Source organism: Microtus pennsylvanicus, chromosome 1 (assembly GCF_037038515.1).
Source record: "Microtus pennsylvanicus isolate mMicPen1 chromosome 1, mMicPen1.hap1, whole genome shotgun sequence".
Taxonomy (NCBI): Eukaryota; Metazoa; Chordata; class Mammalia; order Rodentia; family Cricetidae; genus Microtus; species Microtus pennsylvanicus.
Window position 1 is genome coordinate 141,836,157 of NC_134579.1, and position 23,263 is coordinate 141,859,419.

A 23,263-nucleotide genomic window follows, 5' to 3' on the forward strand; every position below is an offset into this window, starting at 1 on the left:
CCTCCCCTTGCCTTGCTTTACATCCAGAACCATCTGGTTCTCCCCACCCTCTGTAGCTGGACCCTCCTGAGCTGTGTGATCTTGGCCAAGTCGCTTAGCATTCCTTCTCCAGGGCCTCAGTTTCCCAATATGGGAAAGAGCTCATAGGATGAGTGATGGCCCCTTTCCCACCACAGCCAAAACCTTTTCTGTCTTTTCTCCAGGATTTTGTTGTCTTTTCCTCTTCTTTTTTTTTTTTTGGCAACAGAGTCTCTCTGTGGCCCAGAAATCTGTCCTGGGACTCACGATGGAACTCAGGCTCATTCCTGCCTCAGCTCTGAGTGTTGGGATTCCAGATGTGAGTCACCACACCCAGCTTTCTGTTACTAATGACCACTGGCCCAGTTTGGAGGTCCATATTAATTATGCCACTCCTATATCCTTGAGATGCCTTCTTATTCTGGGGCTCCTAACATCAGGACTGACAGCCATGGCAGTGACTGCTGCAGTCACATCCTTCTGGAGCTGCAGTGCTGAGCCCAACCCCAGAAACCAAGTGAAGGATGTCATATGGCCAAGCAGCACAGCAGGGCCTTGTGCACTCCTAGGAGGGCAGAGTGTAACAAGCTCCAAAAGATAAACCCACGTCCTAACCCTGGGACCTGTCAGTGTGTCCCCATTCAGAAAAGGGTCTTCAGAGATGTAGTTAAGGATCTTTCAATGTGGTCACCCCAGGTTTAGGGTGGGCCTTGTATTCAAGGCAGGTGTCCAAGAGACAGAAGAGGGAGGGAAGGCCACATGAAGACAAGACAGAGTCCACAAGTCTTGGAGTCCTGACGCCAGAAGAGGGAGTGGAGTCCCCAACATCCCGACCTTCGCTGCTGGTTTCCAGAATTGCGGGAGAACAGGTCACTCTGTGCCCAGCATCACATTCCTAGTGACATGTCATGTCTGGGGAGACCCAGGGCTCCAGAGGTGGGGAGGGGCAGACTGACGTGTGTGGATGACATCTAACCCACTGGCCTGAGAAATGCCACTGAAGGACAGGAGGAAATATGGTGTCAGTGGAAACAAGGCCCAAGGATCCTGAGGACAGGGGAAGTGGGGCTGCAACTGAGACAGCCAGGAGGGGTCTGTACCAAGGATGGGAGGGAGAATGTGCACATCAGCTGCAGGCTTCCTCCACAAGAACAGAGGCTTTGCTGACCCGAGGGCTTCAGCCATCAAAGGAAGAAGGCTCTCCAATAATGGCAGGTGACCTTGTCTAACCAGGTCCTGATCAGGTTGGAGCCCTGCTTTCATTTTTGCCTTTGCCAGAGCAGTGGGGAGATAGGCTGGCAAGATCTTGAAAGTCCAACGTGGTTCCTGGTTGGGGCTGAGCACTCCGAGTCAGCAGCTGGCGGGTTCTGAACACTTTTGCTGCTGTGTTCCCTGGGGGAAATGCCCAGATTTTGTCAGTAAGGGGTGACCACCACAGGTCACAGTTGCATCAAGGTCCCGGTGGCTTCTGCTGGGCCAGGGCAGGCCAGGCCATGTTGGGGGCCCCAGCAGCCGACTATTTCTTGGAAGATGCTGCTTGGCACTTGGGAGTGGAGTGCTCATTGCAGACCTGGGCACGCACTTCCCGCAGCTCAGCTCGGAGCTCCTCCAGGGCGCTCAAAGAGGGCATCGCCTGTGCCTGAGCCTGTAGCGTCTCCAGTGCCAGCGCCAGGCGGCCCACCTCGTCCTGCAGTGCATTCCAGGCTGCCTTCTGTTCCTCCTCCTTGTTGCGCTGCTGAGTCTGGTGGCGCCAGTACTCCAGAACCAGGCAGCCTCCGCCCACAATGAAGATGGTGGCCTCGCCCAGCAGCTCAGCGCCCAGCTCTGCTGCTGCCTCTTCATTCAGCGGCTTGATGGCTGTGCCCCGGAAGCCCATGATGCGCATCTTGGTCCGCATCTCCACCCAGTGGTACACTGCAGGGGAGAGAGTGGTCAGGTGTGCTCCGAAGCACCCCCCATACACACACCCCCCCGCATTCTCTTGTCCCAGTTGGAGTCGGAGACCAAGGTGGGAGTAGGAGGTTACCTTAAGCAAGATCTGCCCCTTGCTTCATCCAGGGAACACACGATCTTCTCCACCTGAAGCTTTCTTTACCCAGTATTAAGATCAGAACCCAGGTCTCAGGCATGCCAGACAGACCCACTACGGCTGAGCCACACCTGTCTTCCTTTTGTTTATATATACATGAGACAGGGTTTTATGTAGCTCATACTGGTTTTCAACTTAGCCAAGGATGACTTTCCACTTGTGATCTTTGTGCCTTTACTTCCCCAAGTGCTGGATGACAGGCAGGGACATTATATCCAATCACTTTTTCTTCTCTCCAGATGTACTCAGGCTGGCCTTGAGTTCCTGATCCTCCTGCCTCTGCCTCCTGGGTAGCTGGGGTATAGTCCTGCACCACTAGGATCAGGCCTAGCTCCAGGATATTTTTGAAAGCACAAGAAGATTCCAGAGAGCAGCTACTAGCAGAAACCTGCTGAGAGCAGAGGTCCCAGGTAGAAGGACATGCCCCTAGGGGGCCACAAGCAGCTATTCCCTTAGTGTCAAGAACACACAGGTGGGGCTGGAGAGATGGCTCAGTGGTTAAGAGCACTGACTGTTCTTCCAGAGGTCCTGAGTTCAATTCCCAGCAACCACATGGTGGCTCACAACCATCTGTAATGAGGTCTGGTGCCCTCTTCATGTCCAGCAAGCATACAGACAGAACACTGTATACATAATAAATAAATAAATTAATTAAAAAAAAAAAGAACACACAGGTGTAAAGGCCCAGCAGCCATACCCAGCTCCCTCTGCAGCTCTTTAAGTCACCATGCAGAGTGGCTGGCTGTCTCCTCCTGACACTATTGCCTGCTTCCCGTGCGAAGGAGGTTGTGGTGGTGATAGTGGGGGACCCCACAGAAAGGCCAGCTGAGACACTAAGCGCCCTTTGTGGGTCTGGAGGCAGCAATCCCAGGTTCTCAGTACAAACTGGAAGGAGCCAAGTTGGGAGCAGTGCTCCTAGGCAGAGCTCTCTCCTCGCTGGTCCTGCTTCTCCTCAGCCCTAGAGAGCACCTTGAGGAGCATGGGAGATCAGGTGCCACCTTCACTGGCCAAAGCATCATGGGTGCCCATCAGGTGGGAGAAGGTGGAGGGGGAGCCCAGGCTAGCTCCTTTCCGAATGCTCTTTCAACAGAGCCTTTTCTTTTTGAGATGGTCTCACTATGCCTGGCTCACCTGGAATTCACCATGTAGAGCTCTGCTGGCCTTGAACGTGTAGCAATCCTCCTGTCTCAGGCCCTTAAAACTGTGGGGATCATGGGCATGCAGCACCATGCCTGCCTTCATTTCAGTTTTTTATTATTGTTTATTAGATTTTTTTTCTTTTTTTGTTTTTTTTGAGACACGGTCTCACTGTGTAGCCCTGGCTGGCTTGAAACTACGTAGATCAGGCTGCCCTTTTCTTTCTTACTTTCTGGTTTTTTCCTATGAATTTATTTATTTATCTTTATTTTATATGCATTGGTATTTTGCCTGCATGTATGTCTGTGTGAGGGTGTCAGGTCTCCTGGAACTGGAATAACAGATAGCTGTGAGCTGTCATGTGGATGCTGGGAATTAAACCCAGGTCCTCTGGAAGAACAGCCAGTGCTCTTAACCACTGAGCCATCTCTCCAGCCCCTATTGTGTTTTGAGACAAGGTCTCACTGTATAATCCAGGCTGGGACTGAACCTGGGACAAAAAGCCTCCTGAGAGCAGCAACTGCAGGACTATGCCTTCAGGACCAGTTACCTGTACACTCTGGACATGCCCTTAGTATTACATGCATGTTACATCTCAATAACAATACACATCCAGGGTTGGCAAGATGGTAGAGTATATAAAGGTGACTGCCAACCAGCCTGATGAAACAAGTTAAATCCCTGAGATGCTCCCAACTCAACAGAGACCCACATGGTAAGGGAGCCAACCCCTATGTTCTTACCTCCATATGCACACTGTAAAAGTATACGGACACACATCCACCACATATATATGTATATGTATATATGTTATATATCTATAACAATAGTTGATAAATATATAAACTTTAAGCCGGGCATGGTGGCATGCACCTTTAATCCCAGCACTCAGGAGGCAGAGGCAGGCAGATCTCTGTGAGTTTGAGACCAGCCTGGTCTACAGAGCAAGTTCCAGGATAATCAGGGCTGTTACACAGAGAAACCCTGTCTTGAAAAACCAAAACACTTTAAAGAATATACATTCAGGGGCTGGAAAGATGGTTCAGCAGCTAAGAGCACTTGCTGGTCTTCCAGAAAACCTAGGTTCAATTCCCAGGCCCCAGAAGGTAGCACACAACTGTCTGTAACTACAGTCCCACAGGATCTACTACAAGCATGTATGCAGACATCCATTGCTCAGGCAAAACATTAAGTAGTAAAAATATTTTTTTTTCCTAGGGGAGAGCTCAAATGCAGTCCCCACTACCACACATTATGCGGTCGAGCTTCCTGCATTTGGGGAATTGCAGGGGTTAGCATATCCGGAGTATGATGGAAAACCACCTTCGTGATCATGGTATCTCCCCTGCCAGCTAAGTATATAAAAATGAACCTTCTTTTTATTTATTTTTATTTTTTTTCTTATTCCTGATTTTGTTTTTTTTTATTTTTTAAATTAATTTATTTATTAAGGATTTCTGCCTCCTCCCCGCAACCGCCTCCCATTTCCCTCCCCCTCCCCCTCCCCCCCCCCATCAAGTCACCCTCCCTCGTCTGCTCGAAGAGCACTGAGGGTTCCTTGACCTGTGGGAAGCCCAAGGACCGCCCACCTCTATCCAGGTCTCCTAAGGTGAGCATCCAGAATCTTCTTTTTATTATTAACATTTTATTTATGCATTTTTAAAAAAGATTTATTTATTATGTATACAACTTTCTGCCTCCACACGCCAGAGGAGGGCGCCAGATCTCTTTACAGATGGTTTGGAGCCACCATATGGTTGCTGGGAATTGAACTCAGGATCTCTGGAAGAGCAGACAGTGCTCTTAACCACTGAGCCATCTCTCCAGCCCCATTTATGCATATTTTTATATACTAGTGCTCTGTCTGCATGTATGCCTGCATGTCAGAAGAAGGCATCAGATCTCACTATAGATGGTTGTGAGCTACCATGTAGCCACTGGGAATTGAATTCAGGACCTCTGGAAGAGCAGTCAGTGTTCTTAACCTCTGAATCATCTTTCCAAATTATAAAAAAAAAAGGATATACATACAAAAAAAATCAAATATTACTAACTAAACCCTTCAGGGCCTCAGACCCAAAAGGAATTGTTTTTCAGGCTATGCTGTCTTGGGGACTCAATTCTCTACGAAATATTCCTCACTCAAAGCCAGGATCACCATAAAGGCCCAGTAACATCTGTCAAGATAATGTACAGCATAATTAAGTAATCGCTTGTTGTTACTGGATGGTAAATTAGCACCATGGCTCCAAGCAGTCCCTGTCTTGGCTGTCCCTCCCTAGATGTGTCCCAGTTAGCTCAACACGCGCTTTAAAGCCTGGCATGAAGGCACAGACCTTTTCTGCAGGAGGATCACAAATATGAGTCCAGGCTTGCCTCAAGAAAACAAAAGACGGGCTGCAGAGATGGCTCAGCTGCTGCTCCTGCAGAGGACCTGGGTTCAGTCCCCAGCACCAACAACAGATGGCTCAGAGCCACCTCTAATTCCAGCTATAAGAGATGCAACACCTGCTTCTCGCCTTCATGGGAATGGGGCATGCATGTGGTGCACAAACATGTGCGTGGGCACTCATACATACACATAAAAATAAAATTCAGGGGCTGGAGAGATGGCTCAGAGGTTAAGAGCATTGCCTGCTTTTCCAAAGGTCCTGAGTTCAATTCCCGGCAACCACATGGTGGCTCACAACCATCTGTAATGAGGTCTGGTGCTCTCTTCTAGCCTGCAGACATACACACAGACAGAATATTGTATGCATAACAAATAAATAAATATTTTTAAAAAATAAAGTAAAATTCAAAATTGAGGGGGCTAGAGAGACGGCTTAGTGGTTTAGAGCACTGGCTACTTTTCCGGAGGACCTGGGTTTGATTCCCAGCACCCAGTCCCAGAGGTTCCCAAGCCTTCTTCTGGCTTCCACAGAAATCAGGGACACAGGTATACAGACAGACACGTGGACAAACTCCCTGCGTAGCCAAGGCTGGCCCTGAGGACCTCCTGAGCCTCCTGCTCTGGAGGCTGGGACCACAGGTGTGCACAGCACATCCACTGCCTTGTGTCTTGTTGGCACGTTGGACCTTCCTCCTAGAGCAGCTCCTGACACATGGAGGCACTAATCCAGGAGTGACTAATGCAGGCTCCTGATGACCACAGCACAGAATAAACTCTGCCTATACTCCCCACCCAGACTGCTCAGGGCAGCTGGGCTTAGCAAAGTGATGTGCCTGGGCGTTTTGAAATTGAGACTTGGAGCTGGGCGGTCTAGGGTTCCAGTCTTGCACCTGATGTTACTTGTCATGTGTCTGGTCAGAGCTCCAAACAGCATAGTATGCTCTCAATTTTGTAACCAGGAGCAGCAGGCAGGGGCGGGATTGCTCCAGCTCTTGGGGTGTTGGCTGAGTGAGTAAGGACTATAGCAATCTGATTGCAGATAGCAGAACTGCCTGCAGGACTACAGCAGGAGATGAGCCCTAGAGCACTGTGGTTAAGGCCACCAAGGAGTCAGACTGTCTGGTTTGGAGCTCCTGCTGAGCCATGCACTACCTCTTCCCCCAGGCCATAGTTTCTTCAAGTGTGGGGCTTAAAATGGCCACTGTAGAGAGCATGCTGGTTCATGCCTGTAAATCCAGCACTTGGGAGGCTGAGGAAGAGGACTGCCTTAGACTAGCTTGAGCTAGTAAGACCCTATCGCAAAACAAAGGGCCAGTCTCTCTTTCCCACAGTGGCAGCAGCACACGACCAGGAAACAGTAGTCTCCGAGGGGCTTTCCACCTTTAGAAGTGTCTCTTACTGTCCCCCCCCCCTTTTAAAACAAGTTCTCACATAGCTTAGGCTGGCCTGGAACTTGCTGGTAGCTGAGGAGGACCTTGAACTCCTAAACCTACTGCTTCCACACCTAGCCAACTGCTGCTGCTTCTCTTCCCCCAAGTACTGGGGATTGTACCTGGGGCCTAATGCACACTTTATCACTAAGCAACATCCACAGGTCTCTCCTAACATAAAATGCATGGTGTGGGACTTCAGAGACAGCTGTGGGTAGTTAAGAGCACCGGCTCTTCTTCCAGAATACCTGAGTTCAGTTCCCAGCAACCACAGAGCGGTTGACAGCTGTAACTCCAGTTCCAGAGGATCCAACGTGGGCTTCTAAACTGTCAGGCATCAGGCACGCATGTGAGGCACAAACATACATGTAGGGAAAACACTCATATGCATAAAATAAAAAACAAATCTAAAAGGATTTTCAATTAAAAGAAAAGAAAGAAGAAGCATGGTGCTCAGCGCTCTAGCAGCCTTATGAGGTCAGGAGGAGAACTGTCTGAATAAAAAAGTCAGGAAGAGGAAGAAAGAATAGAACCACCAAACCACCTTGAGCTGTTTTCCGACGGACTTACTGTCTAGCCAACAGGAGGTATGATTTCAGGCGTGGTTAAGATTTACTGGCTGGCCGGGTGGTGGTGGCACACACCTTTAATACCAGCACTCGGAAGGCAGAAGCAGGCGGATCTCTTTGAGTTCGAGACCAGCCTGGTCTACAAGAGCTAGTTCCAGGACAGGCTACAAGGCTACAGAGAAACCCTGTCTCAAAATTAAAAAACAAAAAAATAATTTACTGGCTGATTTTCAGTGAACCTGAGAGTGGTAAAAACACCCTCAGCCTTCCATGCCTGCCATCCAGGCAGAGGGAGCTCAGCAGCTGAATAAAGCTGAAAGAGCTGACTTGGGTGCCCTCTCCTGTCGGTTCCAAGTACTGTTAGCAACCAGGGCAAGGACAGTCTGACACTATAAATCAACCAGCCCTTACAAAGGCAGCAGAAGGGGGTTGCTTGTTTTTGTAGCAAAAGAGGTGAAAGCCAGACAGGCCGGCGGGATATAGACACTTAGCTACGCCCCACTTCTGTGGTTTTGAGACAGTCTTACATAGCTCAGACTGACCTTAGACTTGCTAAGTAGCTGAGGATGACCTTAAACTCTAGATTCTCCTGCCTCCACTTCTCAAGTACCAAGTGTGTGTTCCACGCCAACCTCCAGTTGGTTAAAAACTGTGTATTTTCAGACAGGCCCACTAGCCAAGCTGAGTCTTGATCTCACAATCCTCCAGCTTCAACCTCTTCAGTAGCTAGGATTGTAGGCGTGGGAGTTGGGTTGGGGCATCCAAATACCAGCTCAGCCCACACTGAGGACTCACAGTGATCACTTTTTTTTTTTTTTTTGAGGCAGGGCTTCACTTTTTGGCCCAGGTTGGCCTTAAACTATCAGCAATCCTTCTGCCTCAAGCCTTCTGAGGTTTGGAATTACACATGATGTGAGTCACCATAACTGAAGGAAAACATGGTTTTTGTGTGAACAAAAACACTGGGGGTGGGTAGCATAGATAAAATTTAAAAATCGCTTTTAAAATACAATTAATGAAGCACATGCCTTTAATCCCGGCACTCAGGAGGCAGAGGCAGGTGGATCACTGAGTTTGAGGCCAGGCTGGTCTATAGAGAAAGTTCCAGAACAGCCAGGGTACACAGAGAAACCCTGTCTGGAAAAACAAAAAAAAACAAATAAAAAAGTTAATGTTACCCCTTCTAATTGGTTTTCTAAAATACAATATAGCCATATATTATGTTAGCAAAATACATAACTAGTAATTATGATAAATGCGCGCACGCTCACACATGCACACACACACAGGAAAATGCTCGCAGTTGTTTCCTTTTAGGAGAGCATCTTGGATGTCTGGAGGTCACCAGCCAGTCTGGCTGCCACACACACTGGAGCTGACGTGACACTCGCAAGACTATAAATAGACCTGGGGAAGTGACTTTCTATGGAGACCAATAAAAATAAAAATGCCAGTGCCTCCCCAGGTCGGCCAGGACACGGAGGTGGCACCCCAGGCAAGCACCCCACAAAGCCACATTGTTCCTACAGGTCATCTACCTGTTACTCAGCCAACTTTTTGGCAGCTATCCTTAATCTGATGTTTGCCTGTCCTTCCCTCTCTCCTTCCTTCCTTTCTTTGAGACAGGGTCTCACCATAGAGCCCTGGATGGCCTGGATATGTAGCCCAGGTTGGCTCCCAGTTGTCTCTGTGTTGGGACTAAAGATGTGCAAACTGCATACCCAGGCCCCTTCTATTTGTGAGTGTGTACGTCACTGGGGAGGGATGGGACCCAGGCCCTTGTGTATACTAAGCAAGCACCCAACCACTGGGCTATGCCGGCACTAGCCTTCTCTTTTTCTTTCTTTTGTTCTTTTAAATTTGTTTATTAAGATATCAAGTAGCCTTGGCTGGCCTTAAATTCCTGAGCCTCCTGCCTCCACTACCAGATGGGAGACACCCACCTGGCTCTCTTCCTTTGGTTATGAGATAGGATCTCACTGTGTAGTCCAGGATTGCATGGAATTTTAGATCCTCCTGCTTGACTGCCCAGGTGCTGGGACGGCGGGCAAGTGCCACTACAGCTAGCCCGTCTTCCAACAGAAGCATGGAGCTGTCATTTCAAGATGCTCTATTGGTTCCGTTTCCCAATTTTCTGGTAACTTTCAATTTTACTTGTGTTTATTAGTCCTCTCTTTTATTCTTTTAATGTATACACATAGGTATTCTCGTTTTTTGTAGTCTCATATAGCTTGGCTTAAAACTCAAAATATAGCTAAGGATGACCTTCAGCTTCTGATTTTCCTGCCTCCACTTCCAGAGTACTGGAGTATGTGGTAAAGCAGTATGTAACTACACCCTTTATGTAGTGCTGGGCACAGCCAGTCGGTGGTGGTACCAAGATTCAAACCCAGGAGTGCCTTCAGTGTGGTCAACTACGCCACAGTCTTCATGTGGCAGCCAGTGCAGTCTCTTCCTCCACCTTATGTAACCTGCACTCCAGACTGCTCTGACCGACAGAGCCATGGTGATGACATGATGCAGCTCCAAGCCCTGCCACCCTTAATGGCCTAGCATTCACTTCCTATCGAAAGGTGAACACAATAGGGTTTTTTTTTTTCGAGGTTTCTCTGTAGCTTTGGAGCCTGAGCTCTTGTAGACCAGGTTGGCCTCGAACGCACAGAGATCCACCTGCCTCTGCCTCCCGGGTGCTGGGATTAATGGCGTGTGCCACCACTGCCCGGCCTAGGGTTTTTTTTAAGATTTAATTTATTTATTATGCATACAGTGTTCGGCCTGCATGTATCCATGCAGGCCAGAAGAGGGCACCAAATCTCATTACAGATGGTGAGTCACCATGTGGTTGCTGGGAATTGAACTCAGGACCTTCTCTCCATCTCTCCAGCCCCACACTAGGGTTTTGTGAGTTCAGGGCAGTGAGTCAGCTGGAGCCTGTTGGAAGAGGGAACCAGTGCCCCATGGTGGCTCCTGCCACCTGCCACTCAGCTCCTGCACTTCATCAGAGAAGCCTTCCAGCAGATTCTAGCCAAGTCACAGACTGAAGAAACAAAAGGGTCAGCTATGGTGGTAGAGGCTTGTAATCCTAGCACTCTGGAGGCTGAGGCAGAAAAGTCTCATGAGCCTGAGGGCAGCCAGACCTATAGTGTGTATGTCTCAAACCCCGCCTCCATAAAAAAAAAAAACCCACAGCCCTCCAGAGCTAGAGCTGGCCCTGAGGTTAAAAGCATTTCCTACTCTTGCAGAGGACCTGTGGCCTTCCCAGCGCTGTCAGGCAATTCACAACCACCTGTGCCCCAGCTCCAGGAGATCCAACTCCCTCTTCTGGTCTCCTAGAGAACAAGAACACACGTGGCATACACAGACACATGTACAAAAATTGTACAAAAATAAAAATATTTCTTTCTTTCTTTCTTTCTTTTTTTTTTTTTTTTTTTTGGTTTTTTGAGACAGGGTTTCTCTGTAGCTTTGGTGCCTGTCCTGGAACTAGCTCTTGTAGACCAGGCTGGCCTCGAACTCCCAGAGATCCGCCTGCCTCTACCTCCCGAGTGCTGGGATTAAAGGCGTGCGCCACCATCGCCTGGCTATTTTTCTTTTTTTTTAACTAAAAAAAAAGAAGAAAAAAAGAGTCAATAGATTGCAAGTGTGAGCTACCTCGCCTGGCCTTCCAGGGTATTTGTCCCCAGAATTCCAGCAGGAGTTTAATCTGAAGAGTTCTATGGCAGTGGTTAAGAGAGAGGAGACTGATCAGACAATAAAGACTTAGGATCAGGGCTGGAGAGATGGCTCAGAAGTTAAGAGCACTGGCTGCTCTTCCAGAGGTCCTGAGTTCAATTCCCAGCAACCACATGGTGGCTCACAACCATCTGTACTGAGATCTGGCGCCCTGCTCTAGCGTGTGGGCATACATCGAGGCAGAATGTTGTATACATAATAAATAAATAAATCTTAAAAAAAAAGAAAAAACAATTTAAAAAAAAGACTTTGGATCCTAAGACCACTGTGATGAAGCCCAAGGGTTGAATCCCAGTGGGTTATAAATAGGGAAGAGTCACAGACATACTGTTTCCCTGGGGCTCTACCAGAAAGAAGGCCATCAAAAAAGCCAAGCAGAGGCAAATGCTACACAGACTTTGCACTAAATAAACCTTTTCTTTATATACCCAGCCTGCCTCAAGTATTTGGTTACAGTAATGAAAATACAATTAATACAAATGTGGATATCTCTGAAGGACTACGACCTTGCTAAATGCATGTGGCAAACTATGGAAATAAGCTCTATACTAGAAAGAAATGAGCAAAATGAACTGGGATTTACTTCCTGCCCAAAGTCACCCACAGCTTCCCTGTAAGTATCTTTGAGACGGAGGCTGGGGAGTGAGAGCACTTTAAGCCAGGCACTGTGGTACGCATCTAAAATCCTAGTACTTGAAAGACCCCTGGAGAAGAGGGTGGTCACAAGTTCCAGGCCAGCCTAGGCTAGTGTACAAGACCCAGTCTTCAAAAGTCCAAAAAGGGGGCTGGAGAGATGGCTCAGTGGTTAAGAGCATTGCCTGTTCTTCCAAAGGTCCTGAGTTCAATTCCCAGCAACCACATGGTGGCTCACAACCATCTGTAAAGAGGTCTGGCGCCCTCTTCTGGCCTTCAGGCATATACACAGACAGAGTATTGTATACATAATAAATAAATATAAAAAAACCCAAAACTCATTCCTGAGCTGGAGAGTGGCTCAGCTATTAAAAAAAAAAAAAAACAAAAAAATTCCAAAAGTCCAAAAAGGGCTGAGCGGTGGTGGCGCATGCCTTTAATTCCAGCACTTGGGAGGCAGAGGCAGGCAGATCTCTGTGAGTTCGAGGCCAGCCTGGTCTACAAGAGCTAGTTCCAGGACAGGCACCAAAGCTACAGAGAAACCCTGTCTCGAAAAACAAAAAAAACAAAAAAAAAAAAAAAAAAAGAAAAGAAAAGAAAAAGTCCAAAAAGAACAGAAGAGTTTTGCCTTCATTGCAGAGTGCACCACGGAACTGGACCGGATGTAAGGCCATCTCTTCCTCCCAGGAGTGCAGCCTACTGGAGACAGGCAGGAAGCACAGGGCTGGCTTCCGCTTCAGGACTGTTGGGCTCCCAAGGGCTGCTCCCCTGTACTCTCAGTTGTAGCAGCACAGCGGCCTCCCCGCTGTGTGTGGATAATAAGGGGGGACACACATCTGTACAGGAAATCTAGCGAGGCCTTGTATCTTAGGTAAACATTAGAATGAAATAGCTGTTAGACCTTGAAGTCATGGTGGAAAACAGTGACTGTTCTGTTATCTAGGGAGCTGTTTCTCTGAAGGAGCCTGGCACACCTGGAAAGTCTTGCACTACTGAGTGTGCAAACTGTGCACACTAAGGACTAAAGCTGCAGGGTGTGATGTTTTAAACCTATAGATCAGACCAGGGGCTTTGGTATGAGGAACTTGCTTTACCCAAAAAACCAATTTTGTGTAACAATCAATAAATACGCTTCTGTACAGCTGTCCGAGGTGCAGGTCATCGAGGCTGGACCTCCCTCCCAGCTGCCTGTAAGGCCTAATTTCATCTAAGAGTGACCCTCTTTCTTTGATCATCCGAGTAACTGTGAACAACAACACACACAAATAATCCTAGCACCGAGGAGGCAGAGGCAGGGAGATCTCTGAGTTTAAGGCTAGCCTAGTCCACCAGCCAGGGCTACATGGTGAGGCCCTGTCATTTTTGCTTGTTTTTCAAAACAGGGTTTCTCTGTGTAGCCCTAACTGGCCTGGAACTTGCTCTGTAGACCAGGCTAACCTTGAACTCAGGGAGCCACCTGCCTCTGCTTCTGAGTGCTGGGATTAAAGGCGTGCGCTACCACCCTGTCTTAAAACAAAACAATGTACAACACGATACAAGGGGCAAGCCTACCCTGCTGAGTGCCAAGAACCTCAGGTGCGTGCAGCAGTGGTAAGAGAGGCCTGACTTGGAGAACCGCCTGGGAATTCTGAGCCACAGCCACAGGCACTTGGCAGTGAGAAGACAGAAAGGATGGAATGAAAGAAAACAGGACCCTAGCAGGGGGGCTCTCCAAGCTCAGAATCAATGGAGTGGTGGGTTCTCCCTGCCTATCTGCCATCTGCCCTCTCCTACCTGACTCCTGCCAGCTCAACCTTCAGTCACCACCGAGAGGAAAGAAAGGGTTCTTTTCTTTTCTTTTCTTTTCTTTTTTTTTTTTTTTTGGTTTTTCGAGATAGGGTTTCTCTGTAGCTTTGGTGCCTGTCCTGGAACTAGCTCTTGTAGTACAGGCTGGCCTCGAACTCCCAGAGATCCGCCTGCCTCTGCCTCCCGAGTGCTGGGATTAAAGGCGTGCGCCACCACCGCCTGGCAGAAAGGGTTCTTTTCAAGGTTGACATGATAACCTTAGGACTCAAGACACCTCACCAGGTGAGGGACAGACAAACGCCAAGAACTTGTCCATACATGCGAATAACCACAAAGCATGGTGTGTCCCAAATCGATGTGGGTTTCCCCTCTGTATGCTGTGGATACATTTTATTACAACTGGTTAATAAAGAAGCTGCTTTGGGCCTATAGTGCAGGGCACACTATAGCCAGGCTGAAATCTGATATATATAGACAGAGTAGGCAGAATCAGGGAGATGCCATGTAATTGCTGAAGGAGAAAGACACCAGAACTTACTGGTAAGCCACAGCCTTGTGGTGATATACAGATTAAATTATATACAGAGAGAAATTAAATTAAAATTAATTTAAGATGTAAGTATAAGTAAGAAGCTTGAGCTACTAGGCCAAGCAGTGTTGTAATCAATAGTTTCTGTGTGATTATTCAGGTCTGGGTGGCTGGGAAACGAATGAGCAGTCTTTGTTTACACCAAATCTTCCCTAGATAGATATGGACACACCATACTTTGTGGATCTTGAACTTCAAACCTAGGACAAATGGCTGAGGTGCCTATAACATTCCTTGGCTGTACCTGGTTCCCCTCCCCTCACATGGTTCAGGGTCCTGTCCACTCTGGACTCCCCCAGATGTCCCTGCCTCTGTCTGCGCTCTCCCACACGTCTACAATCAACTTTCTCCTCCACCACATGAGGACCAGTCAAGACCTTTCCTTTTTAATTCTTTCTTTCATTCAGTGGGGTCCCTGCCAAAACCACAGGACTCAAATTCAACTGGGGAAGGCTCCAGACTGTAACACTCCATACTGGACCACTGGGACCCAATATGAATGTTATCAAAAACAAGGGTGGGCAGAAATAGTGGTGACCAGGACCACCAGACCCTCAAGTAGCCCAGGCTGGCCTTAAACGAGCAATTTAACTGCAGGTGACCTTGAACTCCTGAAACTCTCATCCTCTTACCTCTCCCTACTTGTCACAATGCTTGACTCCACCCCCTCCCGTACTAGAAAGTGGTCTACCACTGTGATGCCTCTCTAGCTACTTCTTTCCTTTTTACTCATTACTTTGAAACAGGGTCTCAAAAGATGTGTGGGCTGTGAACTCCTCTAGTCCCCAGGCTGGTCTTGAACTTTAAATTCTCCTGCCTCAGTCTCCTGAGTAGCTGGTGTTACAGGCTTGGCTAGCAAACTTTTTTTCAGTGCCAAGTCATATTGCAGATTAAAGGATACCAAACGGCACTATGGAAGCTGTCTCCTCCCTGTATCTACCCTCATCCAGTAATTACCAAAGATCTATTAAAATATAACCCAGGACTGCCTTGGGGAACTATTGCAGTTAACAGCTGCTGGAGGAAGGGAGACATATTCTTCAAGGTGCTCATAGTCAGGCAAATATAACCCCTCACCCATACACAGGCAAGCAACTCAGCAGATTTTAAAAATAAAATAAGGAATCGTCTATGATGCCACAACTCCAGAGGCAGGTGGATCTCTGTGAGTTCGAGGCCAGCCTAGTCTACAGAGTGAGCTCCAGGATAGCCAGGGATACACAGAGAAACCCTGCCTCAAGGAAAAAAAACAAAAAGAAAGAAAGAAAGAGGATTAGTTGGGAAGAAGAGGGGATCATTGAGAGTAGGGCAAGAAAGGTTAGTAGGTGAACAAAAAATATACATGTGTATGAAATTATTGAAATCATACAATAAAATACAAAAGTTTATAAAACTTAAGACTGTGTGGGTGGCATGTGCCTGTAAACCTGTCATTTGGCAATAGGACACAGTTCAGAAGTCTGGAGTCATCCTTGAGTAAAGGGCAAATCTGAGGTCAGCCTGAGCTACACAAGACTCAGTCAAAAAAAATAATAAGCTATAACTTAAGGCTGAGGTGTGGCTCAGTGGTACAGTTCTTAGCTAGCTCTCACAAGATGGTGTGTTCCATTCTTAATGTCAAACACTTGTACACACTCATACACACTCAGATCCTGTCCCTCTCAAGGATCAGAACCTCTAAGAAGCTCTACCCCACAGTGTAAAGCCCAGGTCTTCTCAGTGGTCAGGCCTCACAGGAGCTGTCTCCTTCCCACTGCTACTGGTTTACTCCATCAGCTGGGTCAGATCAATGAGATTGCAGGCCTTCAAGCTGAGGTGCTCTTCCCTCTCCTTCAGGCCACCATGACCAGACAAAGCCCTCCCCAAATACTTCTGATCTTGAACCTGATTTGTTGTTATTGCTACCTAAGACTCTATGCTTTATTTTTATTTGCTTTATGTTACAGACTAGGTTGGCTGGAATTCACTATGTAGCCCACACTGGCCTCAAACTCAAGGCATTCCTGTCTCAGCCTCCCAGACTGCTGGAATTAGAGGGATGTGTCCCCATGCCTAGCTAGACTTCCGATTTTAGGTCCTGATGCTGGCTGTTGCCTGGTTTCCCCCATAGAATAGATTATTCCTGAGACCTGAATTTCTTTTCTTCCTTTTACTTCTTTCCTCTTTTGGTTTTGAGACAGGGCTTCTCTGTGTTGCCCTGGCTGGCCTTGAACTCAGAATCTGCCTGCCTCTGCCTCCTGAGTGCTGGGACTAACGGTAAGACCTGGATTTCTTTATATCTCCACACTCCTCATAGCAATGCAGTGTGCGTGCAGCAGGAAGCACAGTGTGGGAAGGGCGACACTAGCACTGTAACGGCTGAGGATTTGATGCTGACTGGCTGGAAGGACACACTCGGAAATACTGGACACAATGTCCCCTGGACAGAACTGGAAACAGAGGCACAGATGGATTAAGTGATCTGTCCAAAGTTATCATAAGGGGTGGAGTCAAGCTGTTCTCTAAACTACAAAGCTAAAACCAATCCCAGTGCTGCGAAGAGAAGCAGGAAGTGGAGCAAGCCCAGGAGTCCAGAGTCCACATCTAGGCTCTGGCACAAGCCTCCACGGTGATGGAGTGTGACCACGAAGTGTGGCAGAAGCAAACCATTCATGCCCCTGAGGCCTCGCTTTTTTCTTCTGTAAACTTCAAGCTGTCATCCCTGGTTTATGTTCTGGGAATCCTGGAACTCGCAATGTACGTGAGGATGGCTCGGAACTTGCAGCAGATTCTCCTGTCTCTGAAGTGTTGAGATTACAAGCATATGATACCAGCTGTTTCTTTTGTTGTTGTTGTTGTTGTTGGTTGTGAGACAAGGTCTTGTGTAGCCAAGGCTGAACTCACTAAGGTATCTGAAGCTGGCCCTGACCTTCGGCTCTTACTGCCACAACCTCCCAAATACTGAGATATGAGTGTGCACCACCATAGCTGGCTTCAAAATCCAACACATTTCCACTGTAAGGTCTGTAGCCCAGGCAGAAACTTTACCAAACACCAAAAGGACCAAGAACTGCAAAACACATAGCGGGAGGAAAAAAGATAAGGTTCCTCTTAGCTATCTGGTCTTTGTTCGTGTTCCTTCTCTCTAGATAGTCACAGGGTCTCCTTCGGTTGACAGACAGGTACTGTTGTAAACCCTGTTGTTCCATAAGCAGGGTCAGCTCAGGTCACACACAAAACAGACGCCCTTCATAAACAGGCTACACAGGGCTATGGATGAACGGTAGTTCCCTGTTCAGCAAGTTACAAAGCCTTTCCCCTCGTCTCTGCTTTTTCCCAGAGCTATTATTTGGTGCATTTTGCGATGACAGTGAGCTCTCTGCTCAGGAGGCTCCCTTGGCTCACCCGGTTGCTCTGAACTCCAGACTGCCCACGGTCCCTGACAGTTCTGTAATACCGCTGCCATATTTGGGACCATATCTGATAGTGCCCAGCCAAACGGCCTGCACGGTGCGGCTACCGAACGAATGGATGGGTATGAGAAAACTCACAAACACTCGGATGGATGTCTACTCTGGGTTCATCCTTTTGCCAGGTCGCAGGGCTCCCCAGGACCCCAGATTCCACCACTATCACCATCACGCCCCTAACTCAGGTCCAGAGAAAAACTAAGTCATAAGTACCGTGCTCTAAACCCAGAATGATATGCAAGTACCCAGTGGGCAGCAGGGAAACTTAGGAAGAGGATGGAGTTTCGGAGTAAAGTGTCAAGAATAGCTAGGCAAGAAATCCTAGTAGGCTTGTCAGTCTCGCCCCTAACTAGTGACAGGTAAGCCCACCCGAAAGCTTTCATCCTTCATCCTATTGGCTCTCGTAGACGACAACTGCCACAAACCCTCTTCCCTATTGGTCTGCATTACAACAGGCGCGGTGCCGCCCCTGACCGCACGCCCTTCTTCGCTATTGGACAAGTACCATGCCCCTCTAGCAGAAGTCATCCCCATTGGTTCTAGGGTTTTGCCGGTTCGCGCCGGGATTGGTCAGGGCTGGAAGCCATGCCCCTGAGCAACCACCTGAGAGAGGGGTCAAGAATGGAAGGGCTAGGGACCGCGGGGTGAGACTCACGCTGGGCTGGGGGCAGGCAGATGTAGGTCTTGAAGAACTCGCTGCGGCGGGCGGCCTCCTTGATGCGGTTGGCCAGCGGCTTGCTGACCTGCCGGATGCCCAGGTAGAACAGCTTCGCCATGGGGAACGCGCCCACCACCATCTTGGCGGTCGCCCTGGGCACGCGCAACCTTGCTGGCTGACTGGGCGGGGCGCCGCTGACCTCGCCGCTCCGCTCCCGCCCGCCGGTGGGCCGTGCGTGTCTGCGTAAGGAGGGACTCGCCTTCGTACCTACGTACGTCTGCACGCTCGCGGGGGGGGGGGGGGGGGTGCGGGGTGGGAGGGAGAGAAAAAGGGTGTTTCTCTGCAGGGGCGCTCTGTGACGTCACCGCGTCGACGCCTCGACGTCCGTTCGTTAAATATGCAAATACACAGCGGAAGTGAGGCGTCAGAGGGCGGTGCCGTTTAACGGCCGCTCGTGGGAGCGTGGCCGGGGCCCTATTCCCGGCGTAGTGACGTCACCACGCTCCTGCGTGATGTCACGTACCGAGTCGGCGTCCCAGCCCATAGCAGGCACCTCGTTAAGTTCCAATTAAGTCTAATGAGTCCCGGGTACAGCTTCCTCCGCGGGTTAGGGCGCTCACTGGGGAGCGAGGAGACTCACCGCGTAGTCACAAAGACCTGGCCGCTTTACTCACTCTCCTCTGAAGTTGGAGGAGTGACTCAAACCCCTCAGGAAATCAGTTTTAAATTACGTTTTTTTAATAATTTTTTAAAAAGTTGGGTCTCAGAGGCTGTAGAGATGACTCAGTGGTCAAGAGCACTGACTGCTCCTCCAGAGGACCCAGGTTCAAGTCCCAGCACCCACCTGACAGCTCACACCTGTCTAACTCCAGATCCAGGGCTTCTGACACCCTCACACAGACATACATGCAGGCAAAACACCAATGAACATAAAAACAAATTTTAAAAAAAAAGCTATGTTTCAGGTAGCCTAGCCTCACTCCGGACTCACTGTATAGCCGAGGCTGGCCTTGGAACTCCTCATCTTCCTTTGTTTTCATAGTTGAAGATGGATCCCGGAACATTTTCCCGTGCTAGGCCACCTGCTCCAACACTGAGGAGGCCTAGATCCTCACTCGAGGATTCTAGTCAAGGACTCTACCGCTGAGTCACACCTCAAACCTGTCCCTGGGTGATTCTGAGCAAGGTGGGCTGTGTCCCCAGCTTGGTGTGTGAATCCTGAGTGTAAAGCACAAGAAGAGACATATGGAGATGTTGGAAGTGCAAGTCCCACAGACGCCCTCCCCGCCCCGTGCACAGTAGTCTTGGTCTTTAGTTCCAGCCGGGTGACACAGGGCTCCCCAGCCTGCAGTATTGGCTGCTGCCATTGGTTCTCAAGCAGCCCTGCTTCCTCCTGCGGAGGGTAAGTGTCCCCAGGGAGCTGTCTGAGGAAGGAACTTTAAGGACTTGTCCCAGACTGTCCTCCCTTACCCAGCAGGGAGCAAAATCATATAAACAAAGTCAGGATTGAATTGAGAGAAATTCCTGGATGGTGGCGTGAGGATGGGTAGTTGGGGACCAGAAGGGACAGGAGGCATAGGAGCAGAAGAGTGGTAGCTAGCAAGAGGGAAACACTGGGGACATAGCCAGAGGACCCCGGTCTTCTCCCTTGGTGTCTTTGTTCAACTTCCTGCAGCGGAGGACCAAGGCTTTATATTAATGGCAGCTGGGCCTGGTGTCACACTGTCATGGCAACACTCGGGAGGCTGAAGCAGGAGGATGGAATGTTCTAGGTCAGCCTGGGCGACTCAGTGAGTCCTGACTCAAAATGTACAAAAATAAATATGATGTACGTCAGAGGGACTGGGTATAACTGGATTTGGCAAAGTGCTTGTCTAGCTTTTGCAAGAAAGACCCTGTGTCTGATGCCTACTACTGGACAGAAAGAAGGGGGTGTACCAGCCAGGGCTCTCTAGAGTCACAGGATTTGTGGAATGAGTAGATAAGGGGAATTTAAATGTATTGGAATGACTTACAGGCTGAGTGCAACAATGGCTAGTCGTAAATGGAAAGTCCAAGAATCAGTAGCTGCTCAGTCCCATGAGGTTGGGTGTCTCAGCTGCTCTGCAGGGACCCCAAAGGAGGAATGGGTGGGCTGATGAGGCAGGGGCAAGCAGGTGAAAGACGAGCCCTTCCTCCTTCCATTGTCCTTACAACTGCTTCCAGAAGAAGGTGTGGCCCAGATTAAAGGTCTGTGTCTTCTTGCCTCAAGATCCAGATCACGAATGTGCCCTTCGTTTCTAGATTCATTAGTTATAGTCACGTTGACAAGCAGGACTAGCCATCAGAGGGGGAGAGCATGTGCCACCCAGATGTCTAAATTATGACAAATGTCCAGATTATGAAGAACAGCTCTTCCAGGACCCCTTCTGAAAATGTGCAGTTGAATGAGGTTCATCATCTACTTTGGACAACGTCTTCCCACTCATTTTCATTTTTAATTGTGTGTATTTGTGTGTGCAAGGAGGGGGAAGTGTGCACATGAGTACAGTGCCCATAGAGGACAGCAGAGGGCACTGGAGCCCTGGAGCTAGTATTTGAGGTGTTTGTGAGCTACCTGATGTGGAGCTGGGAATGGAATTGGGTTCCCCTGGGAGAGCAGTATGTACTTTTACCCACTGAGTCCTCTCTCAGAGCCCCCTCGTCTCATTCCACAGACTCCCCAACTGAGGCCCAGGCTTCCATGGTAATCAGGGTAATGACACGGGGCTCCTGGAGTCCCAGCCCAGGGTCCTCTTTTTGTTTTGGTTTGATTTGGTTTTGTTTTTTCGAGACAGGCTTTCTCTGTATAGCCCTGGCTGTCCTAGAACTCACTGTGTGGGCCAGGCTGACCTCAAACTCAGAGATCTGGCTGCCTCCTGAGGACCGGGATTAAAGGCGTGCCACCACCTCTTGGCTCAGGGCCATCTCCTAATCCCTGTTGCTGATGGGCCTACTAGGGAGTCTAGGATCCCCGAGAAGGTTTTAGCAAACTTCTAAATTTATATGTAATTATTCTTTTCTAGCTGAGTCCTCAATTCAGAACAGCTTACAGAACAAAGTAGGTGTTCAGTACATTTTGTTTTGTCTTCTGCTGTTGAGAAGACAGTCTCTGCCAGGCAGTGGTGGCGCACCTGTTTAATCCCAGCACTCAGGAGTCAGAGGCAGGCAGATCTCTGAGTTTGAGGTCAACCTGGTCTACAGAGTGAGTTCCCAGGACAGCCAGAGCTACACAGAGAAACCCTGTCTCAAAAAACAAAACAAAACAAAAAAGAAGACAGTTTTGCTACATAGCTTAGTCTGGCCTTAAATTTACAATCCTCTTGCACTGGTTTGGAGAGTCCTGGGATTACAGGCCTGCACCACCATGCAGAGATAGCTCCATCTTCTTCTCAGATTGGTGCCTTCTAAACCCCATCACTCCACTCCTCTTTACTAAGTGCTTTTTTACCCCCATTCCTCTCTTCAAGCCTCTCTTCTGTTCTCTGAAAAGGGTTCTATGGGACTCTGGGATGTGGATGTGTGTGCACTTGCATGTGTGTGTGTGTGTGTGTGAGAGAGAGAGAGAGAGAGAGAGAGAGAGAGAGAGAGAGAGAGAGAGAGAGAGAGAGATCTTCCCATCTTAGGGGCCTATTTCTACATCATACGGACATTGCCTGAGGGCTAATCAGAGCTGAACCCTTCCTTTCCCCCTCCTGCTTGGTGGAGGAACTGCCACGGCCATCTGGATGACCCATTAAGCCACAAAGAGGAAGGGACACCATAAGCTAAGTCAGGCAGCCCTGGCCACCCTGGGGCGTGGGAATAGACACAGATATGGGAGAAACAGGGAGCCTGGGGTGGCCCCAGCACTGACTCACCGTAAGACCTTCCTCCCTTTGCCTTCTAGCCTCTTGAGTGACTGGTTCCCAGAGGCCCTTTCCGCCCAGGCCCCTTGGGCACCCTTTTCCCAGAATGGGCCAGGGGCTCAAGTTACATAATCCTTTAGACCTTTGTGTTTTTTCCACAAAGTCCTCCTTCAAAACAAATCCTAAAAACTGGTCCCAGTGGCGTGGTGGCCCACACTGTTTAATCCTGCCACTCACAAGACAGGCAGAGGGATCTCTGTGAGTTCTAGGCCAATCTGCTCTACATAGCAAGTTCTAGGCCAGCCAGATTTACACAGTGAGATCTGTTTTTTGTTTTTTTTTTTTTTGAGACAGGGTTTCTCTGTGGCTTTGGAGCCTGTCCTGGAACTAGCTCTGTAGACCAGGCTGGTGAGATCTGTTTAAAAAACAAAACAAGGGGGCTGGAGAGATGGCTCAGAGGTTAAGAGCATTGCCTGCTCTTCCAAAGGTCCTGAGTTCAATTCCCAGCAACCACATGGTGGCTCACAACCATCTGTAATGAGGTCTGGTGCCCTCTACTGGCCTGCAGGCATACACACAGACAGAATATTGTATACATAATAAATAAATAAATATTTTTAAAAAAACAAAAACAAAAAAAACCAAACCCAACCTGGTCCTGGTGGTGAAGGCCCATCATCCCAGCTATTCAAGAACTGAGGCAGGAGGATCAGATGTTCAAGGCCTGGATGGGCTACAAAGAGAGCCCAGAACCTGCCTGGGCATCTTATCAAGACTAAGGGAAGAGAGTGTGTGTGGCTCAGCCAAGGAGTACTCAATGGGAGGAGCCCTAGTACCAAAATAAATGAGGGGGAGAGCAGAGGCCAGCAGATGACTGAGCAGGTGAAGGCTGTTATCCAAGCCTGGGGACCCGAGT

General features: G+C 48.8%; 1 protein-coding gene and 1 pseudogene across 1 annotated transcript; both read right to left on the minus strand.

Moving 5' to 3' along the window:
- Positions 1-205: 205 nt before the first annotated feature.
- LOC142859730 (optic atrophy 3 protein homolog) lies at positions 206-18,746 on the minus strand. Its single transcript, XM_075990039.1, has 2 exons — positions 18,479-18,746; positions 206-1,932 (listed from the first exon to the last, which is right to left on the minus strand). The coding sequence occupies exons 1-2, from the start codon at positions 18,618-18,620 to the stop codon at positions 1,535-1,537; spliced, it is 540 nt and encodes a 179-aa protein (XP_075846154.1). The 5' UTR covers positions 18,621-18,746; the 3' UTR covers positions 206-1,534.
- On the minus strand, positions 4,460-4,604 carry LOC142842868 (U1 spliceosomal RNA; annotated as a pseudogene).
- Positions 18,747-23,263: the final 4,517 nt, after the last annotated feature.

Excerpts from the sequence above, each read along its gene's own strand:
- LOC142859730 (XM_075990039.1), bottom strand. The coding sequence starts at position 18,620 with ATGGTGGTGGGCGCGTTCCCCATGGCGAAGCTGTTCTACCTGGGCATC. Across the intron at positions 1,933-18,478 it reads CTGCCTGCCCCCAGCCCAGC|TGTACCACTGGGTGGAGATG; the intron begins GTGAGTCTCACC and ends TCTCCCCTGCAG.